General features: G+C 36.2%; 1 protein-coding gene across 1 annotated transcript in view; it reads right to left on the bottom strand.

The window, feature by feature from the left end:
• Positions 1 to 2,313: 2,313 nt before the first annotated feature.
• RPAP2 (RNA polymerase II associated protein 2) overlaps positions 2,314 to 22,948 on the bottom strand; it is a 35,628-nt gene continuing 14,993 nt past the window's right edge. The window contains exons 11-13 of the mRNA XM_088524557.1: positions 20,319 to 20,387; positions 2,979 to 3,128; positions 2,314 to 2,383 (exon numbers count right to left, since the gene is read on the bottom strand). Coding sequence (XP_088380683.1) covers position 2,383; positions 2,979 to 3,128; positions 20,319 to 20,387 — 220 coding nt within the window. The 3' untranslated portion in view covers positions 2,314 to 2,382. The remainder of the gene's footprint in view (positions 2,384 to 2,978; positions 3,129 to 20,318; positions 20,388 to 22,948) is intronic.

Consider the following 22,948-nt stretch of genomic DNA (forward strand, 5'->3'; position numbering starts at 1 on the left):
GTCGCCTATTCTCACCCACTAAGCTAACATAGGAAGGAAAAACACCAAGTAGAGCAGCATGGCCATGAGTAAACAAAGTGCCTGCAAACATTAACCTAAATGAGGGAAAAAAAAAAAAAAAGTGGACTGAGAAAGTAAAGCCTGTTAAGGGACAGATAGTTGTGTAAGAAACTAAGTTTTAAGTTCACAGATGAGGGATAGATTTGAAAATTTCTACCCAGTTAAGCTGCTACAAAATTTGCAAATGCAAACTGGTTGAATGAACTTGTCCTCTGATGCTCATGTTGCACTCTTTGCAGAACAGGCTAAGGCTCATAATACAAAAGAGCCTTTTTAGGCTAGTCTATGGCCTTTCTACTATTCAAAAGTAATGGATATATGAACAATTTCTACGTTTACTGACACATATTTCAATCAAGTCTATAGGAATCGGACTCATTAAGGGTAAGCAAATAAAATACCTTCAAGGTATTTCCAACATTATAAAATTCTTTCTTTTGGATGGGTGAAAAAGGTCATGGAAGAAGAACAGTTTTTTTTTTCTCCCTCAGATCAAGGAAAAGTAGTGAGGTAACAGCACAGCAGCCAAGGAAGAGAGGCAAAAATAATGGAAACTTTTTTTTCTTTTCAGCTGCTGAAGGCAGACAGTGAAAGCAACTACAGTGAAGCCCAATAAAGAGGTCTTTGGCCCTGTGACCTATTCATAATACAACTGTTTCCAACACAGTAAATGCTGAAGAGCAAGCTAAAAATAACTAACAAAATCATACCACTAAGCTGACAGGAAATGTAAAAACTTTTCAAATGAGAGCCATTGAACCTGATGAAACAAGAGTCATATTCCTAGTATGAGGTACCCTTGTATCTCCTTCCAAGTGCAGTCAGTACAGTAGCATTGGCACGGGGCAGCTGTCATCTTTATGCCCCAAGATAAACTGATGCATGGAGCATAACAGGGACTTGGAATCTATAGCAAAGTAATAAATAAAAGAAATCCTGATATACTCAATTTCCTAGATCAGATTTACATGTAAGATTTCAATTTTGCTCAGGGAATCTTACTCATTACTCAGTTGTCTATAAGCTCATCTTTTGGTAAGGTCCTGTCCTTTCGTTGCATATGTAATTAAGTAAGAAGTTTTCCATCATGACACAAAATGGTGCATCTTCTACCTAGATTACATCATGCATTCTTATGAATTTGACATCAGAAACTCTAAATGTGATGGTGTTTTTTTCCCCCATATTACACACTTGGAAAAACATACAACTTCAACTCTGCACTACATGTCTCCCTCATTCTAAACGATTGCTTTACAGGTTAAACTGAATGTGACTTCCCCTTAGAAGGTAGGTTAAGAGAAGCTATGCATCACTTGAAGAAACTGTACTGTACAGTGGAGCTTCCAGGGACAGAACTGCACAGACTAACATGTGAGGATATCAACACATTTATCTCTTGAAGAAATTACCCAGAAAAAAAAAATTACATGCAGAGTTCCCTTTTGGCATCCAAGTAAAAGGCAAAAGAAAAAAAAAATGTTTCCAAATGGAGCAGTTAGTTAAGTATTGCTTCAGTCTTACCTAGTGATGCTATTGACTGCAGACTAAGCCCTGTCAGTTACAGCTTTCCTTTCAAGCTTGTCAGAGTACACTGTGCTATGAACTGAGAACTGTAAAATACACCAACTTAAAACATCACTAAGAATTAAAACTGGATTAATTTTAAATTGCATTTTCTAATTATACAGTTAATAGGGACAGGTCAAAAAAGTCTCTGTCTAAACAAAATAACTATTATAAATGAAATGATTACAAAAGCCAAATATCAAATCTTTTGTTATTAAAAAACTATTTTAAAGCGCGAAGTATTATCAATTAGTGCTTAAAAATAAGTTTTACACGAGTTCAAAAGACTCCCCTTTTTCTTAGAAGTAGACGTTAACAGGTTGTAATCCAGGGATCTTTGGATACTCTTGTCATTCTTGGAGAACACTCTTGCATGCACTGAGTCAACAGGAAAGATGCCAGCAGCAGTGCCCTTACTCCTTCATGCAAACATTATTTTTTCCTTTCTTTCCCCAATTCCTGTAGAAAAATTTTGACTGAAAGTTTAAAAAGCAAAGAAAACAAACAAGCTGCTTTTAAACTGTCAGTTTTCAGACTTTAGCCAGTCTTTATGCACACCCTGAAAAGTGCTCTTTATTCAGTGTCTCTGAAAGATTTTAGGATTTTATTCATAGCAAAGAAATGAATGCAAAAGAGCAAGAAGTACAATCAACAATTTCATTTTCATAAAAAGTGAAGTCCCAACCACTGACGATACATTATTCTTCACACCACCATTTTGGACAGCAGGAGATGTTAAGGTGACCATCTTGTTCTGTGGGAAACAAAGGAATGTGATCGATGATATTAACAACCTAATTAATTATATAATATTATGTTGTTTCCAGTATAAATAAGGCATTTGCTTTTGCTTTTTCAGCCAATCCATAATGCAAAGTAATGATATTCAAAAAAGTATTTTTGAACAGTTCATTTTTTATATCAAAGACTAAACATAATAATCATTTTAATAAAAAACAAAGCTGCTAAGTTAGTTATTGTAGCCACACAGAAAGTTTCTTTTTGTTTTCCTTAAGTCCTAATAGAACTTGAGGAAGAATTCCTCCCAAAACTGCAGTAAACCAACTACATATTATCAAAAGATTAAAGTGATAAGAAATCAGCAATTTACTGTAACTGACAAAATGACAACACTATTTTCCATACCATATATATTTCTTCACTTTAAAATGTACTTTATGCATTTTAACTGACAGATACAATCTGTAGTTACAGTTGTGCTTATAAAACACTGAAAAATAAACACCTTGTTATATAATTTAGTTTTATGAAATACAAAATTCACATTAAAATGAAAATATGAATAATTTAAAAAATATTAATAAAAATAAATACTTAAATTGACTAACCACTCAGGTAAGTTGTCCTTTCTAAATATTCTTGTTAAACTTTCAAGATCTTCGTTTTTGAAATGCAGCTCTTCTAGCAGAGTAGACAGGAACTGTGTATACACTGGGCTCTTCTCAGTATTTCTGAAAACTGGAATAATATGTGACAATCTGGAAAAGAAAAAAAAAATGATCAAGAAAAGAATTTTCAGTATCAGAAGTGAAAAGCAAGAAATTTTATTAAAATGTAGTGAAACAAACAAACAAAAAAGCTTGATTGGGAAGACTCAGCTAGTAGTTGTATGTTGGTGTTAGTAACTAAGACAATTTTCTGAAAAATATCAAAAATGTTTATATAAATACATATAAAAAAGAAATCAATGTTATTGTCTTTACTAAAAAGCTCCTAAACATTCATCTTGTAAAAGCTGTATAGTTCTTTGTATGAAGAAAATAGAGCTTTTAGGCCTTTTATATTTTGAAGCAACCAAGAAGAATATTTTAACTACACATTCATAATAAGGCTCCTTTATAGTTATGCTTAAATGAAAAGTCTTGCACACTGCCAGTTTTCATGAAGACATATAAAAAGTTCCACTCACTTGAAGGACCGTTTCTCACCCTCTATCAAAGAGGTAGCTGGACAGCAAGTCAGCTCGAGTTTAAGCCAAGAGTTCTTGAAATACACAGAAGCTTCTGATAGACTAAGTAATAATCTGAAATGTCTCTGATGCACAGGGATGCCGAAAATATTATCATAAAAGCTCTCCAACTGAGGACTAAGGTATGAATAATCAGAGCAATGCAATTCCCTAGTTTGATAGTGTGTACCTTGAAACTGTATAATTACAATTCTTATACCCTGAACTGTTCATTAATAGACTTTAAGAAGGCTGAAAAATAGCCTATCAATAGAAATCATCTTTTGGCAACCAGAAGAAAATTAATTTCCTCTTGAAGTTTTTACATCAGATACTAAACTTAAGTTTTACAAGTGATACTATATCAAAGACTTGCTATAATCAAACTATTTTCTTTTTTGCTAACAAAGGTGTTTAAAGTATCAAAGTGACTACATTCTTAAAGAGTGATGCAGAAAAATAAGAATCAAAGGGGGAGAAAAAAATCGACTTCTTAAGTCAGTTAGTCAAAATTAGTTTTGAAACTTAAACAGTACTTTTCAGGTGGCCTGTAAAGTTACACTCATCCAAAAAACATTTTACAGAAAAACTTCCATTTGGGCCTGACATTCTGAGGTGCCGAGCAGCATGAAGTTCATTCACCTTCCAGGGATTTTTAAAGCTTACAATGAATGGAAGCTGAAAGCAGTTACTAAGTAGGAGAATAAAATATTTGCATGAGAACAGCCAATGGAAATAAATAGAGGATTACTGTAAATTTCCCAAGCAGAATGTTATTTCTTAAGTGAAAAAGGCAATGTGCGTGGCATGCATTACTGTATATCACACTTAGTTCCAGATTCAATGGTAACGTAGCAAAAAGCAAAATCTTGTAGGCATCCAAGAATAAGCACAAACGCACTGCTGTGATCGGAAGGAGCTATCGACATGCAGATTATCTGCGCACAAAAATATCTGTTTGGAGAGTAGGTGAAATGCTGAACTATCACTTTTCACTGGTTCTTTAGTTTTATCCTCAAGATGTTTTTACCAAAAAAAGTTTCTTTTTCTCATAATATCATTATAAAAACATTGCAAATAAGCCAGGAATGGCTGAATCTACTTCCTATTCACAAATATTAATAACTATCTTTAATCAACAAAAGCAAATATTAAAACTTACACCGAACATCAGGTAACTTCAACATGTTACTGACCAGATCATTTAACAGGAACTCATATCTCAAAGTTTACTTTGTCTCAGAAATATATTTGCACAGATAAACAGCGCCATTGACATAGTATGGAAAACAGATTTTACAGGATATGTGTGAAATGATGTACTTTTAATAAAAAGCCCAAGGCAGCCTACAGTTTTGAAAAAATTTCACAGCTCTCACAGCCTTTAACCAAGTAACAACTGATAGCAACCTCCAAGCATCTCAATTTAGAAAAAGATGTGCATGAAAAGGAAGTTCTTTTAAATAAAAATAGTAGTAGACTACAAGCAAAGGATCTCACAAGACACAATAAATACCACTCCTTAATACATATATATATAACATATATATAACTTTTATGTGTATATATATACACACACACACACACACACATATATATATATACACACATAAAAGTTGAATCATTTTCCCTTTCTGGATCCCATTTCAATATACAGTTAGCCAAGCCCACGACCCAGTAAACCCTGACATGAGGTGAGAAGGACCTTAGGAGAGGTGCAAAGCAAGGGCATGGCACGGCATGACCTTGGTCACAGCAGCCACGGGTGGACTTGTTTTTCAGACTTTGTTTTCAGTGTTTTGTTTTGCACCCCCAGCTGCCATGCCAGACCCGTTTCTTTCATGGCCAGCAGCGCAGGGGCTGCTGCTCCAGCTGGCAAGGCCGAGCAAGGCCCGGTGGGCCCGCAGGCAGCGGGGCCTGCAGGCAGCGGGGCCGCGCGAGCGGGAGACGGGCTACGGCGCACGGAGAGCTCGGGAGACGCCTTGGCCCCAGTCTTCAAGGCACCCTTATCAGGATTAGATAGGTCGAATATGAAAAGCAACTGGGGGCACAAACTGTCATGACTTCCTGAGTGCTGGTGCCAGGAGGCTGCAATACTGCAAAGTGCTATCTCTGCAGTGTAGATTTACATGCATTATTTTACTCAAATCGTCTTCCTCCTGCCTTCGCTTTACAAAGTAATAAAGATGCTATCTGTTTTAAAGGAACAGAAAAGATGTGCAAAGTTTTAAATACGGTTTACCAAAACTAAAATCTTTGTGCCACGAAGCTCGCATGCTAAGCACTCATTTTTAAATATATTTTGGAAACTGTATTTTGTTAAATTATATAATTTCATAAACTACAGATATGTCCCAACAGGCTCTGTTTAATGCACTTTTAAAGAGTATTTATTATAGACTCTAATAAGTAAGGAAAGGGTATTGCTATTGTCACATACATTGCCAGGCACTAAATATCGAAGAACAAACTTCGAAAAACAAACAAACAAAAATGCTCTGAAGTTTTTAGCTCTGGATCAATATTTTCACTTGCCAAACTTTGTTTAAAAATTAATCAAGCTGCTAATTATCTGATAATCAGGAGACAAAATGTAATTTCGAAGAGACTTATGATAGGTTCTATTAACTCTTAAAAAAAAAAAAGCCTTTAGGTGGGTCTGTCTATTAAACATTTGTCAATGTATGTAAAAACACTTTTTGTTGAATAATTGTGTTCTTTTGGCTTTTAAATGATTCTTTAATTTGTAACTTGAGAAGTGGTTACCCACAGGTACTTTTCTACTTTTAAATGGCTGCGTGAACAGAAGCAGAACCTCTGGCCTGCAGCGGGAACAAGCACGAGCTGCCAGTCTGAGCTCAGCCTCATGCTCCTGCTAACGCTGTACATCGTGTATCGGAGACACCGCACTAGGCAGAGCTCCTGCAGGCAAGACGGAGTTGGCCAAAGATGCATTAAAGGCATCTCCTCCTCGCATGAAGTGCTGATTCTAACTGAAGTAAAGCAGCTGAAGTAAACCAGAATTGTATGTAAATACAGAACAATATTTGGAAACAGTATCTAAATGTCACTGAAAGCTGCGAAGACCCTAGCTCTGAATAAATTATTGTAACTAATTCAACTTAATGACATAAGGATTTCAATTCGAGGATTGAGGAACTGCCACAAAATTCTGCAGCACTTTTAAAAAGAAAAGGTAGAATGTAAACAGAAAATAGGATACTTGGGACAGAAATGATAATAACTGGTTATTGCAAGAACAAAAAATTTATATATAGAAATCCTGCTTTCTGATTACTTCCTTTCACATGTTGCAATATTAATGTGGAGCAAATGCTTGAGGACAAACTAAAATAAGGAAAGGTAAAGCATTAAGTAATTAAAAAAAAAGGTCACCTACAGAAGCACTGAAACATAAATGTTACTGTCCACGCTTACACACCCTTGCTTCAAAGGGTTGCCCTCAGCACACTGTTAAAAGGAAACTTTCATGCTCAGCTCATGGAAAAGTAGTACAGTATGATCAGACTTCATGAAACGGTGTCGTTTCCTGCACACCCACTTATACCATATGGTAAACAGGTCTTTGTAAAGTTTGAAAAGTGTTAAAAATGTCAAACTGTATCCGAGTGATAAAACTCTCATTTGCTGGCTATTTCACATATGCTACACGTAAAAAAAAGAAAACAATCAAACAAAAAAGAAATTAATGGAAAGACCAATGAATTATTGCTAAGCTATTAAATGACAGCTGGCTATCACAAAATGTTTACATAGTTTCAATGCTTACACTCAAGACCCAAGTTTTCTATGCATTAACCTTTTTGCAAAAACTTTCGACAAGTATCTGTTCGACAAGTAGACGTCTGACATAAATTAAAACATTTTTAAAAGTCAGAAACATGACACGGGATCCATTTCATAACTGATGGGGTGTTGTGTGCAGTCTGTTCTCAGACCTAGTCGTACCCTAACCAAAACTGTGAATAACACTCAGAAAAGATGGTAGTGGCATTTCTGTGCAGTTCAAAACATGAATTGGCAATTCCTATCCAAAGATAAGAACAGGCATTAAACAACTAATTACACAACTCTCTCCCCATTGAGATTGGGCACCAAGAAATCCTTTCTTGAATTTTGTTTAAAATGAATTCTGTGATCCTCTCTGAAAAAGTTGCATTCTTCAAAGCACCCAACATGATATCCCCCAGTTGGAGATGCCTGAAATAAAGGCCTGGAAACAACGGTAAGAACATAAAAGAGCTGTATTCCTTTCCGGTCTCCAACCTGGCCATTTAAAATTACAGCAAAACTGCTGGGAATTTGAATGTATAGAAATTTATTCAGTGTTGTGCAGAACATTTCTACAGCCATAAGCAAACTCCATAGACCAATTATCACAAAAGTTTGAACAAACAGTTCCTACTGCATTAAAAATAAGCCTCTGCCTATCTCATTCTAAAAGCAGTAGCTTTAAAAATAAAAATCATTGACCATGGTCGAACCCATGGATATGAACATCAGTTCTTTATCTTGTTTGCAGTGCTTGAAACTCAAACAAGAACAGAATTACAAAGCCAAATAAAGAAAGATAACTGCCAACTGTCTTTCTACAGAAAAACTTTGGAATTCCAAACAAAATATAAATATTTTTGCTGATTATAAGCATTCAAGCATTATGAATTACTCCACATCATCATCATAGCTTTTTTTTCCTCCTTCTAAATTTTCTTTCTTGACATTCTAATTTTTAAGTGTTTAAGACTTAAGATCATCATAACCGGGATGACTGATAACTATTTTTCTGCGAGAATGAGGGAGTCTTAGTAACGATCACAAAAGTTTATTGAACATTCACTTCCTGAAATCAGAACATGGAAACAAAGCAAGGGGTAGCAACACTTGTAAGGCAAAATACATATATTTTTTTTCATTCTCAAAAAAATAAAAAATAAAAAAAAAAGAGTCAGATGTGCTGCAGGGAAGGCTGCCAACAAGTTTCTGGTTGAGGTTCTGTAAGTAACCTCTTGCTAAGGGTCCTACCTGCAAGGGAAATCCCATGTATTTTCTTTTGCTATTTTTGCAGTCACAAATTCGACTATGAGAGGACCATCACATTCCTCAGATTACTCAAAGCATTTTACCTGAAGTTCTGGAAACATCCTGTTTACACTTAACAGAAAAATAAAAGTGCATACATGTCTTTAACATCAGGACAAATCATCTAACAGAGCTATTAAAGGTTCTGAGGGGACAATAAGCCATTACAGCAATAGGCTGACTTAAAGTCTAGAGCACATTTGTTCCATTGTTACAACACAAGGCCATTACACCTTGTCAACATGAGTGATTTAGGAGAAATATTGATAAATAATGTGAAGAAATTGGATACAGTCACCAGTCAATAAAGCATTAAACAGAATCTGCTGTAAATTAAAAAAAAATCCTAAAAGGTTAGGAGTATTCCAGGATATCATCCACACTCGGACACAAATGGAAAATAATTTGACGGCAACTCTATATCTAAGCAGTTTACCTGGATCTGGCATAGACTCGTTAGTGATCTTTTTGCGCAGTTGACAGGGTGGTTGTAAAACAGTAGCTTATGTGAATCCATAAATGAGGGTTTCCTCATTGATCACGCTGCTAAGTGTCATAATTTCTGGCTTTTCTGTACTTCATGATTTCCCTGTCAAATTTCCATTCAAAATTCACACTTAAAAGACTACTATGTGTCAACTATTTACAAAAAGAAGTCATGAATGTCAGACGCCAGTTATCATCTTTATGAATTAATCAATACATAGCAGAAAAACATTATGGGGACACAAAAACACAGGACTTCCGTGTTTTTCTTCTCTCACATTTTCTGTAAATCCTTGTACCGATATTACCTAAATATTGATTTTCTGGGGGACTGGCAGGGAGTATTATCAGACTCCTCCCTACTCTGCACCTCAAATTATCATAAATTCACGAGGCAAATCACCTCTGCTTTGATTTTTTTTTTTTTTCAAACAAGCTTTAACATATTGGCACAACTGAGCTCATGAAAACAGGCTACATGCAGCCACTTGTTTGGCAAGCAGGCCTGAAAAGGAATTTTCCTCAAACTCACACTCGGGAGACTAGTAAAAAGCAGACAGCCACAGAGCCCAGAGCAAAAAAACTAAATTCAAAGAACTTAGAGCAAAATTCATCCATCAAGCGGAAGTGTCTAGAAAGCCAATCTGAGGCACAATGTGAGTGTAGCTGTTGGTTAAAGCCGCAATAGCAGGGAGATTAAAAACATACATATCATCTTAGGTATATGTAAGTGGTTACACAATCATTCTGCATTAGTGTACACTCAGAAAATGGAAAATACTACCTGTTTAACATGCAATTTAGCTGTTATACTCACAATTTCCTTTTTTTTTTTCTTAAAACTTCAGTTTGAGCTTGATTTAAAAAGCTTAACATTTCAGAAAAGTCGTGTTAAGAGCAAAAGGCTGTTTCTGAAGTGAACATTTTCCATTAGAACACATTAATATTTGACAGACTATGCTGAACTGGAAACATCTAACTTACAAACAAGATGTAGAAGTATTTAAAGATATCTCTGGAATTAAGTTTTCCGTTTAATTACATGCTACTAGTGGGAAAAAGTGTAGTTATGATTAGTGTCATTTGCAGCACTGGAATGAAAGCGGACTCCAAGGACTTTTTTAGCATATCCTATAGCCTGAAGATGGAAGTTGTCATTCAGAGGCATTTTTCTTTAGCTTCCACAAATCTGTTCACATTTTCTATATTCTTAGACAAATGTTAAAAAAGAAAAAGAAAAAAAACCCCACTAAACCACACGATTTAAACTCACAGAAAAAAGCAATTTTCTTAGGGGGGAAAAAAGCTACTTCTGGTTTAGCTTTAAATATAGCCTAAAGACCTTATTCACATCATAAAGAATTCTGTAGCTAGAGTGCAACCTGTGTCTTATTTATTATTTAACTTTCCTTTCATTACTGTGTACTGACTTGTCCACAGAATCCAGCACAGACACTTTAATCCTTTGATGGCAACTAAAGCTAAATTATTTATAATTTTAATTTTTTGTCCACTACATTTAAATCAATGCTACAAACACTGATTCAAAATCAAAAATTGGAAATCCTACATAATCCAAATATGTTACAAAACTGAAGGTTCATTCAAAAATTAACTTTTTCTTCTTCCACATACACTGTTAATGGTACATATCTGGACATGAGTAAAACTCCATCCCTTTTAACAAACCAAAATGTCACTCATGGTGCTGCCGAACGGACACAACTAACAGCAACCTGTACTAACGAGGCTGTATTCAACCGTTTGATGCTTATTAGCAACTCAAAGGGTCAATGGATTTGCTCTTTTCTAACTCAGTTATTGATATGTGATTAATAGAGTGACTGGCAATGCCGAAAACGCTCCCGCAGAGGCGTGTGAAGCTCTCGTGGCTCTGCAGGAAGGGGCCCGGGGCGCCAACCCCCATGACCCAGCTCCGCAGCAGAGCCCCCCGGCTGCGACGGGGAGTTTTGCTCATTTTCTGCCCTTGAACACAAAGGGAAATGCTCTCCCCAAAGAGGCTCCCAAGGCTGAGGGAGCATTTGTAAAATACCGCCCTGGCTCTACTCTAACGAATCTTTTTAAACGTTAAGCTGTACATTGCATGGGAACTCCAACTTTAAACTGCCTATGCAGGGCAAATGTGTTTGGACAACAAGCTTACAGCTCCTTAACTAAAACCAGAAACTGTGTACTGAAAATGAATTTAATAAAATGCAAAAGCTTTGAGACTTTCCATTTTCCACCTAATGAACAAAGCTATTTGCATAAGTAGCAGGATATACTGATTACTCCACTTTTGATTCCCCTTCCCTGGAAAGCCAGGGCCTGCTCCATCGGTCGCCAGCTGTTATTTCTAACAGCTCACCATATAACTTCCAGTATGCTGCTGTGAAAAGACTTTCATAATAAGCTTGCACTGATACAGTGAGAGCAAGAAAGGGAAAAAAAATAGAGTGTCCTCACAATATACATTAATAAGATAGATCTGACCTTTGATGAGGACAATACACTTTATTATTTATAATTAAAAACACTGTTTACATCATTAGGTCAGTAATTAATTTCATAATGCAAAGGACCACACAAAAGTCTTAAAAAATATGCCACAAATTCAAAGAAACTGTGGTGAAATATTTCCTTGAATGGTGTAGCCATCTGGTATAGACAATCAGTGCTAATTGCCAGTTCTGTAACATTTTATACTTGAAGATAATATGCATTAAAATGTAGACTGCATCTCTAAATTACTGAAAAGATAAACAAAAAATGTCTCAATATTTAAACAAGCATCTTAAACTGTCATTTCCTATAACATACTATTTTACCCCCATTTATTAAAAGGTATAATACAGTTCTCTCAGAAAGTAATGGGAAAATGGCATTTCTTAGTATTATCATCTTTCAGTTCCTTGAGGGTGATACCACAAAAACATGATAGCAACATTTTCGACTGGGCCAAGAAGGGTTCTGAAAGGTTATTGCTTTGTATAATTATTTTAACCTTTGCAATGCAAGCATCTTTTATTTTCGAACAGTATCACTCCTATAATGTTCTTTCTGAGGTATTTTATTGACCATACAGCAATCAAATAGATTCAGTTCCTTCCGTAGTTGTCCAGGAAAGGAACCACTCATTTCAGAACATTCAGCAGGTGCAAAATAAATGGTAATATTTTCTGAAAGTGTTTGCCAGCTTTGTGCTATCCTTGTAATGCCAAGCCCTGCTGGCTTCATCAGAAACCCAGGGTTAACTGTATTTCACCCAGGCTTGGCTTGTGTAATGAGAAAGATGACGGCCAACACCCTGAAAATATTTTGGTGTTACAATACAAAGGTTCAAGGACACATGACTAGCTTAAAACATTTTTGGCAACTCTATTTTCAAACATTTATTTTAAAATGTTTTACCATTTTGTATTGAGAGATATGACTGCAGGATGATTTTTTCAGAACCAAATCCAAGTATGGGACCCACTTCTACATTACCATTATTCCAATTTAATACTAAAACACTAGTTCACAGACACAAAGTATCAGAACTTACACTGTGTGCCATTTAAAGCGCTTCCATTCATACAAGAAGTACTTCCAAAATGTTTCAGTTTAGCTTACCTATCTGCATAAACCCCAGCCAATATAAAGTTCAGAAGAAATCACTATCAGCTGTTTCTTTCCAACAAATCTAAGTTTCTTAGGTACACATTTCAAGGACAGACCTTGTTTAAAGAGCTCCCTTTATTTGAAGTCTGTTTCCTGCTAACCAGCTGACAGATCAAAGGTACTTCTCAGTCCTACCATTTGTTCCCCCTTTTCTCCTCTTTTTCAACTTGGTTGAAATTTTAAGTTATATATATATATATATATATATATATATATATTTAAGATACATTCATCCATTTCAGTCTTCGATTCCTTACTTATGTCCCACAAAGTTTTCCTGTGACACATTAGAATCTATGCTATTGAAGTCCTTGCATTAGTTAATCATGTGAAATTAAATACAGGTACAAGTCTCTGCAAGATATAAGCTCTTGAGAGCATGAACCTTATAAGTATTATATAAAGTTTACACTGCTGTATTAATTATTGTGCACATACAATGGGCAATTGAAATATCCAGTAAGTGTATTTATATACAGACCTGGCGCATTTAATGAATTAAAAATTATTAATATACATACTTTTTTGCAATTGCTGGATTTTTTGGCTGCTACATAGTGTAATATTTTGCCATCAATTCATTATCTTGATGATATGCAAAACAGGTTTTCAATAAACATTAATTTAGATAAATATGTTACAGGTAGAACAGCTACAAAGCAATATGCTCAGGCGAATAACTTGTCAGTGCTTCATTATACATTGTACTCACCTGCACTCAGTTACTATGGAAACGACGATCATAAAAATCGATCACAGCTTAGTTTCAGAACTTTCTAACCATTGTAACTTGATTATCTACTTTTCAGTCCCATATACAGATCAAACACCTGGAATGCTGCAGCTGAGTAAAGAGACACGATAGCAATAGACTTGCTTGTACTGTGTCCAAATTTTTCTTCTTTAGAAGTTAAATATTTGGACCTCAATATTTTTTTTTGCTTACATTCCATGGTTTTGAAAACAGCAGCAGTTTTGGACCTCTCAAAAAGAGACTCTTAAAAATCCCTCAAAGTCCTGCTTAATTTTTTTTTATTTCTGGATCTAACACTGACTTGTTGCGTGATCTCTAGTTACTGGGCTACTCTTAATCTCCATTTTACAATCTCTACAATCAAGAATAGTATTGACAGCTATTTGTAAAGGTACACCTGGGCTAAATGCCTATATGGAAAAAAACCTGAATAAACTGCAATAAAGTTTGATTCTCCATATCCCTTATTCTATTAAAAACTGACTAGTTCGTCTCAGAAACATCAAGTTTTGTCATAAACGAGTTAAATCTACTCAGTGTTTTCATAAAATGTTAACACAGACAGAGCAGGAGAGTCTTAGCTGCATTTCAATGTAACACACAGTACATGTGTAATATATACATAGATGTGAAATATACATCAAATGTACACTATACCTCTCAAAGGCTGAGATCCCAAGCCTTTGAACAATCAGGCATCTGCATTTATATCCAGCAATATGTAGCAGTGTACAGTACAGTTGCTGGACTCCCAAATATTGGTTAGCTATGTTTTCCACCAACTAATTAAAGCATCCCTTTTTTTTTTTTTTTTCCTTACATCATGATATTCAATATTTTAGGAGCGTATGGTTATTTCAAGGCACATTATCTATGTGTTCACTATCTAAACAGTTACAGTCATTCCTGTAGCAACATTCGGTTATGCTCGAGGCAGGGAGACTGAGCATATCAACCACTCCGGTTAACTGACAGCTGCCCCGTTATCTCAAGTACTTGTTTTGGTTACACTTTGCATCAAGAAGAGCCACCTGCCCTCTGGATTTTAAGTGCACTACAACGGGCTGCTCACAGAGTCCAAAGGTGTCATTAGAGCCCCCTTGCTCACAGACAGGCCTTGCACATTTTCCTCTAGCCAGTGACGCCTCCTCAAAGAGGCTGTACTTTCTGCTTTCAATTGTTTTCATTAATATGAAAGGAACATACGTCAGGAAATGCTGTATGTTATTTGCCTTCAGCATTAACATCTGCATTAGAATCAGAAATTAATTGCCACACTGGATCAGACCATTGGGCACCAAACTGTTTTTATTTCTCAAGAAGGAACGAAGTAAGAAGAAAACTACAAAGGGAGTTTGTGCTTTCAATTCCTGCATTATCAGGAAATGAAAATAAGTTTCTAGTTCATCATCAGTACCCCATGCACTGTAATTTATCAGATCAGAAAAATAATTTGTCTCCTTTACATAATTAGGCCTAATCTTCTCCATCCCCCTTCAAATTTTTCATGCCTCTAAATAATTTTCAATTTATCTCTGGTCACTGCAGAATACTATAAACAGATCAACATTCTCCGCCATAACATATATATGAAAACTAATGAAGTGCATCTCTCTATTTCCCCCTAACATGTTTCTGAGGTATGAGTCGCTGAGTAGTTCTGTGGACTACTTCTCTTATCTAAGGGAGTTATAACTTAGCTCAGTGATTCAACTGATTTTCTTTTCAAGTGCATATTAAATTATAAACAAGATTTTGAAGATGTTTTTAATCACTTTAAGAAATATTCCTCCTTAAAAACCCCCTCTGAAAACCCACCTCATAGGGGAAAAAAAAAAAAAGAAAAAGAAAAAGACTGTCATGCCAGATCTGATGCTTGCAACAGCTATCGGACAGAGGAATTCCAGGAATGAAGTACTCTCTTTTTAAATAGCCCATCTTACTGCCTTGTATCATAAAGTTTTATGCTTCATAATCTGTATCATCATAAGAACAGGGTTGATGGTCTTCTGATGATATCAGAAGAGTTAAATAAAATAACACTTCTACTTCAGGCACTATTTTTGCAGTGCGGAGAGGACAACACTTAGGTTAGTTGTGGTATCAGTATGACTCTGCACAGGGGAAAACTTAATCCACAAAGCTGTGCTAGAAATGCTGTTGGTACAAAATACCTGGGGATCAAATTCTAGGAAGCCCTGGTAATCTTTCCAGTGATGTATGCCTCTACATTTTTCTTGGTTCAGAAACAACAAGCCAGACTCAACACTGATTTGCATCTTAAGAAGTTTCCTGTAAGTCAAAAGATGTGTCATGTCCCCAATAAATGTAGGCTGTTCTTTAGAAAGTTTACTAAGATAAAGTTAAAACCCTAAAAATAAAATATACATTTGTGTGTCACAGTCATGTTTTTCTTTTAGCAGATGGGTTATGTTTCGTGATAAAAATATGTTTGCATGCAATGTATTAAGATTAATCATTAATAAGGAAGTTATTTTCATAAGGCTAGAGCTTCAGAATTTGGGTGCAAAGTTATTGCTAGTATTATTTGCTCAGTAGATGAACTTAAAAATACCTTTAAAATAAATTTTAGGCAGCTGTTAACAGTGCTCCACTACTCGCAGTGTCTTAATTGCAGCATCAGCTCAGAATAATCTACAAGTGACCGTACAGAAGCAGAACTAATTCTGGGCTACAACATGACTTCCAATAACTAAACCTGTATGCAGCAATTACGGAGAGAGGGAAAACGTGACACTGAAATCTGCCTAATACATTTACATAAAGATCTTTACAAGAAATAGAGAACTGTTTAAAAAACATCTATTTAATAGGGCTAAGTATTTTTTCCATCTGCTTGATCAACAGGTAAATGGGGCAAGTTCAACAGTGCATGAACTCCACTGAGAGATAGTCCCAAAAAAGAAAGTGTCAAAATGGTAAAACTGTCTATAAAGAGAAACATTTTCTTTCTAACTACTAACACTTCTTCTTCCTCCTCACTCCTCCATTTTATGAACAGTAAATGAAGATTTTTGAACCTGAAGTCGTCACTCATGTATTCCATAACACTGCAAATCCCTCCGTGTACTGTGCTGTATATATTTCCCAAGTAATCCTGGGACATGGCAGGAGGAAGTAAAGTAATAGTGATTTCCTGCAGAATATGCCAAATAGGCAGGTTGAGTGTGCTTAGAAAGTGCTGATAAGCAAGAACTGCTTAACAGAAAACCTGAGTTCATGCATACCAAATGAAAACTTTTAATGAGCAAGAGAAAGAATACATCTTTCTTATTTCTATCAAATGATAGAAACAAGGATTGTGCCAAATTTAAGTTATTTTATAAAGAAAGAGGTTTGGGACTTTTGGACCCGCAAACACTGTTTCAGAATGGAAACCACACTCCTAGATTACAGATAAAGTATCTTTTTCGGATGGAATTCTACTCGCTTTTTTATCATAATTACACTTGCTAAATAAAAGAGCATCCACTTCAATGGTATGCTTTCTTTGTAGGAATAAGTATCTTTCAGACACTGAAAGGTAGCACTCATGTCATTTAAACAAAACCAGAAGACTGCAGAGTACAAGTGTGATTTATACAGCCACTCTGTAAGATCCATTCACATCCAATATATATTTGTACATCAGACAGCTTCCAGAGCTCGAGAACACAGCAGAAATATCACAAACATCTGAATTACGCCGAAAATAGAAATTTCAGTTTCAAGCCATAGCCGTGCTCCGGTGCGCAAAGAGCGAACCCGTGCCCAAACGCTCCAGCTCCTGAGCCGCCATCTCGGGGAGAGCAAACCTCTAGAGTGCATCTCCCCAGGACACATTTACCTAAAGTGGCTGCACACATATAACGAGGGCTTTTGTTTAGTGATCATGGCCATTTTCAGTGTGTTTAAATACTGCAGCCCAATGCTTATAAACTAATCCCAGAACATTTTGAAGTGCTTCAAAGCTTTTATCGGGGGAACCCTCTTGCCTAGGCTGTGCAGATGAAACTGACCACAGTTCACTGGAACCAGCCAGTTCAGATAACTAAAATGAAAGCAGACATTTCCTGAAAATATCTTGAAAGCTTTCCATTAGACTGTACCATGGGTATACACTAAAAACAGCAAATGCCCCTGCTTGTATAGTAACCAATCCTCCCACTGCTTTCTCCATTCTTTCTTCAACTACTGTATGTGCATCTATTTATCCGGTACATTTAATACCTCATAAAGCTCTTTGGTGGAAAAGATATACCTTCTGCATTCTAGTTTATACTACATTAGAAAGCAGATACTACTGTAACACACAATTCTGCTAACGTACTGAATAATGAAACAGGAAGAGGCAGAAATCTGCCACTACCAAAATTATTACAACCACCAAATAAAAATTACCTGTAGATCAAATGCCTTATTTAAGAGTGACGTACACTATCTTAGGAATGAATGCATAGTCTCTTCACTGGCTTCACTGGCAAAGTGTATTCTAGGAAGGTCTGTAACTATTGCTGAATGCGCTGGTCAGAAATGCAAGATTGCCTCAGGCTAGATTTTCAATAATGACTCAGGCTTGTTGTTCATATTTTATATGATAATTTGACTGAATAAATCCATCTGATCACTAAAGAAAGAGGATATGCTCCACTACTGGGATTTCCAACATTTTGTATTTACAGAAAGATATTTACATTGTCTAATTTCAGGCACTTTACTTCAAAACTATGAATCAGAAGCCCGGGTTTCTTAAACAGTCGATAGTTAAGAACTCGTAATCACTTTGAAGGGCTTCTGGAGGCCCAGCAGACTATATACAGAGCCTAGGTCTAATTTAAGCTGCAGTATTAGGCAGTGTGACCATCTTAGAGTCTCTTAAAAAAAGTTTTATTCACACACACCCCCTCACTCTAATGAAGAGAGGACAGCATTGCCATGGCGCAATACGTGCATCGCATTGCGATGACAGCTGGATGCAGCACGGCAGTAATGACGATAACGATGCTGGCTACTCGCAGAACAGAGCGCAGAGACCACAACAAGAGCCAGAGCATCCAGTGCACTGCACGCTGTGTCAGCCCTCCGCGTCCTAGCCATATACGAGAAGGAAGTGGTGAGCCACAACACCTAGGCACAAGATGGGGTGCAAGCAAAGTCCAACAGTTGCAACTGCAAGTCTGCCTACTACTGTGAAGTCCGTCTGCATTAAGATGCTCCATAACATCTTAAAATATCTTAAAACAATTAAGTATGTAAATACTTAGGGCTTATCATATGCAGCAAACATCATTGACATATTTTCACCCATGATCAAAACAGTCACCATTTCACTAAATGTAAAAGAGCTACTTGAAAAATTCATAAGATCTGTTTCACAAATTACCAATTCAACCATAGGAATATATAGTAAAAATGACAAAAGATTTGTTCTTACAGTTGATAAAAAATTTATGCCAAGGCATTCAAGTAAAGTTACTTTCTGTGTTCTGATTTAATGAATCATTTGAGCGGTATCTGGCTGGGTGACATAGATGTAGGGCTCGCTGAAGCCTACTCTAATGCCTACTGGTACAGCCTTCCTTGGGACAGGAGAGCCAGAACAATGTGTCAGACTGAAGTAATATCAAAGAAAGTAAGTGCAGTACTGGGGATGCCATGAGGTTGGTCCACAACACTTCCTGACCTCAGCACGTCTGTAAGCACTTCTCTATCCTACAGGCTCCAGTGACCCAGCAAGCCCAAAAGAAGGAGCAGCAGGGCGGTAATAAACAGCCTCTGAAATAAGATTTTTGCAATCTTGTAATTCAAGCTGAAAGACATAAAAAGATTGCTTGATGGCTTTAACCCTACTGAAAGGTATGGCCTGACACTATGTGAAACCACCAGTGATTTCCTAAAAAGTGAACTAATGTTAAATGTTTAATATGAATTTGTGATAGAACTGCTTTATAAACAGCTGAGGTTTTATGGTGGGTTTTTTTTTGACTTTAGGAATGTACGTTCATTTGCAGAATATAAATAAAGCAAGTTATTTGATGCATATGACTATAGCTTTTATACTTCAACTCTCAGTATAGAGGCTTCCTAAAAGAGAATATAATAAAAATCTGTTAGGAAAACTCTCATAAAGAATTTAATTCTGTAGAATGTAGAACAAAGCTAAGGATGGGTCTAAGCACTGCAGTATCAAAATCTTAAACAAGAACGTGAATTCCTATACACACGCACAAATATTCTAATATTCCTATCAAGAAGTTAGGACTACTAAACCAAAGTTTCCTTTCTCGAAGAGGTTTGCTAGAGTATAGGAAGATAATTCAAACGTAAACATATAGAAGTACACCATATCGACCAAAATAATTTGAATTTTATTGCAAAAGTGTGAAATTCTTCAACAAATTTAAGGAAAAATTGCAAAGGTCATTATAAAAGGTAGTATAAAGTATTTTCTAATTTCAAAAAGTCCATGTAAAAGTCAATTCCTTCCTTCTACCTGCCTTTCCTCTTGCATAAAACTCCAAAATGCAACTTTTTTTAAAAAAACAAACATTACATATGTCCATTGTTAACATGCTGCTGCAAGTGGGACAATCACCTGCTTTGTCAAGAGAAGTTACTTCATTTCCATTACTTTCCCTACTTCTGTCTTAACTAGCTAATTGAGACAAGACTTAAGATATTTGTAAGATATAAGTATTTGACATTTTAGGTACTTACGCAGATAACAAGACAATAGCAATTAGAGTCCATTCAGGCATTTTGTGAATAATATTTCTGTTTGTTAACCTGAAAAACAGTAATTTAGGTACATCAGAACATTTTAAAGTCAGATTAAAGATTTTGACTGCTGAATTTTCAGCTAAATCTACCATTAATATGCTAGATAATAATATGGCAAGTACAACTTTATCTGAGCAATTCACAAACTTTCAGGGTTCTCTCCCATCTCCATCTATAAGGAAGGGGCTGCAGAACTCTCAGTAAGTCTCTTCCTCTATACAAAAATGGGACATGAAGAGTAAACCCCCTGTTGGTTTCAGATCCAGATTTTTTGTAAGAGCTAATGCTGTGGAAACGCGACTGCATTTCGCAAGAAACTAGAAACCGCCCTCTGATGGTTCTTACTATTAACAGAAACCTGGAATTCTAACTTAGTGGAAGCTAGTGCAGATACAAGAGGCGGAAAATGAGGTGTGCATCAAGAACCACGTGGATATTGAGCAAAAGGGCTGCCTCATGACACATTTGGTTTAACTTCTAGGTAGGGCACAGCTGCTTCAAGCCAAATGCAGAGATCACACTCGACCTGTTACAGTCAGTTTTGTGTGAGCATGGTGCTCAGGACAAGTACAAACTTATGGGAAAGTCAGAGCTGACAATGAAACCGCAGCTCTGTGGGCATCCAGAAAGGCCTCTGAAGAGCAAAGCTTTCAGAAAACAGGAAAGTGCAAGTCCTCTACAAAAGTGATTCATTAAATAGATTTAGACTGATGGTGCCACACACAGAGTTATCAAGTACTTCAATGGTTCTTTCCTTCTTGCTCTCAGACTCCTTTCTGTCTCGATGAGTAAAAATTCAGAATGAGAATGAAGCTGCCCTTCATTCACATCCATTTCCAGAGGCACTGGAAGATGGGAAGTTACTTGAAGGAGTGGGAGCAATATTTTTCTGAAAGGTGGTATTTCACCTGCTCTACCAGGAGCTTCATGCAAGGGTTCAGTAAGACACAGTGAGGATGGAGGACACCAAGCACTGCAAGGGTCTGAGAACAGGTTTCCATTGCATCTTCAAGGCTCTCTTTAGGATAAAGGACTTAAGACAGTTCTAGGCACCTCAAAGGAAGAGACTGTTCCTGAAAGTTCTAACCTGTGGAAGCTCATGGAAGAAAAAACAAAACAAAAGAAACTCAAACAAACAAAAAAAAAACCCAAACCAAACCACACACACACATGAACACAGCAGCATTAGCAGCAGAGGTTACAATCATGGTTAGAAGCTTTATCACTGGATCCCTTCACAACACCAGTTCCGGCAATTTTACCAGAGTATCACCAACTAAATGGCACCAGTGGCCACATGATAGAAGTCATCACAAATTATGTTAGCTCCAACAAATGAAAGTTAAGTGTGCCTCTAATTGCTCACTAAATCACAGCTGCAGACAGGATAGAGAACATATCCTTGCTGACTGGCCGGGTACAGTAACTGCAGCTTCAGGAGGAAGACAGCATATTGCTATGCTCAGGGGTTGCCAAAGCACAGCAATCTGTAAACATCAGTTATACATTTAGTGTTCCAATACACTAAGCTATTAAAAGCTTTCTGTTTTTTTTTTTTTTCCCCAAACTCAGAGAGTATGTTGCTTAAGTATAAAATATTAAAAAATAAATACATTGTAACAAGATAATTCTTGTTTTGTCTTTAAATTTTCCAAGAAAGAATATAATTATGAAAAAAGTTTATGAATTATGAAAAGTGGGAAAAGGCAAGTATTTGTGGCACTTGCTATTGTTACAATTAAAATTCTATTAACTTTATGAAAAATTTAATAAATCAGAACAGTAATGGGAAATGCCCAGTTATCAATAATTATACAATTCTTTCATATTCCTTTGTTTCAGAAATATAATAAAAATAAATTCTAAGAATTTTTAACAGGAGTAATGATCAAAGCAATATTGTCCTCTTTCTCCTCAATTTTTCCAACCAAAGTCTTGCAAGCAATGATTATTCTAGTAGTGCCTTTACAGCCCTAATTTTGCTAAATGATGAAAGGAAAAACATGTATCATCTACTACATGTATTGAAACTGATGACTAATGAGAACCAGTAGTTTTGGTACATACAGATTATTTCTGTTATTAGAAGATCCATGCTTACCAATTACTGTTTCAAATAGCTAATGGAAGTACCTAGCAGAAGTTAGTACCTGCTAAACTGTTACATTTTCTGGTTATAGAACAAGAGATAAAACAAAGGCTGAAGGTCTTGACTCAATACTGATGACAGCAATAAACACTAGCAAGAAATGCCTGATGGAATCATCCTGACAGGCAATTCGTATGTAACATTCCAGTTAATCTGCTTTGATGAGACACAGTGGAAGAGACAGCTCCAAATCACCTGGGAAAACTCTGTCAAATAGAGAAAGCAGCTTTATTTCAATGCTCGACAAGGAGCCATATTGATTAGAGCACAGGAAGGCGTCATTCTTGTACACAAACTGAGAGATGCAGTTATTTGTGTCAATTAACTCTTATTCAATGTTCGTATTGATTGGCAAGGTCTCAACACTAGTCACTGCCATCAATATGCTATTTACAAAGGAGGTAGTTGGAAGACACAG

The sequence above is a fragment of the Tinamus guttatus genome, unplaced genomic scaffold (genome assembly GCF_059628265.1).
Source record: "Tinamus guttatus ecotype Peru unplaced genomic scaffold, ASM5962826v1 Tinamus_guttatus_pri_ptg000211l, whole genome shotgun sequence".
NCBI classification, from domain to species: Eukaryota; Metazoa; Chordata; class Aves; order Tinamiformes; family Tinamidae; genus Tinamus; species Tinamus guttatus.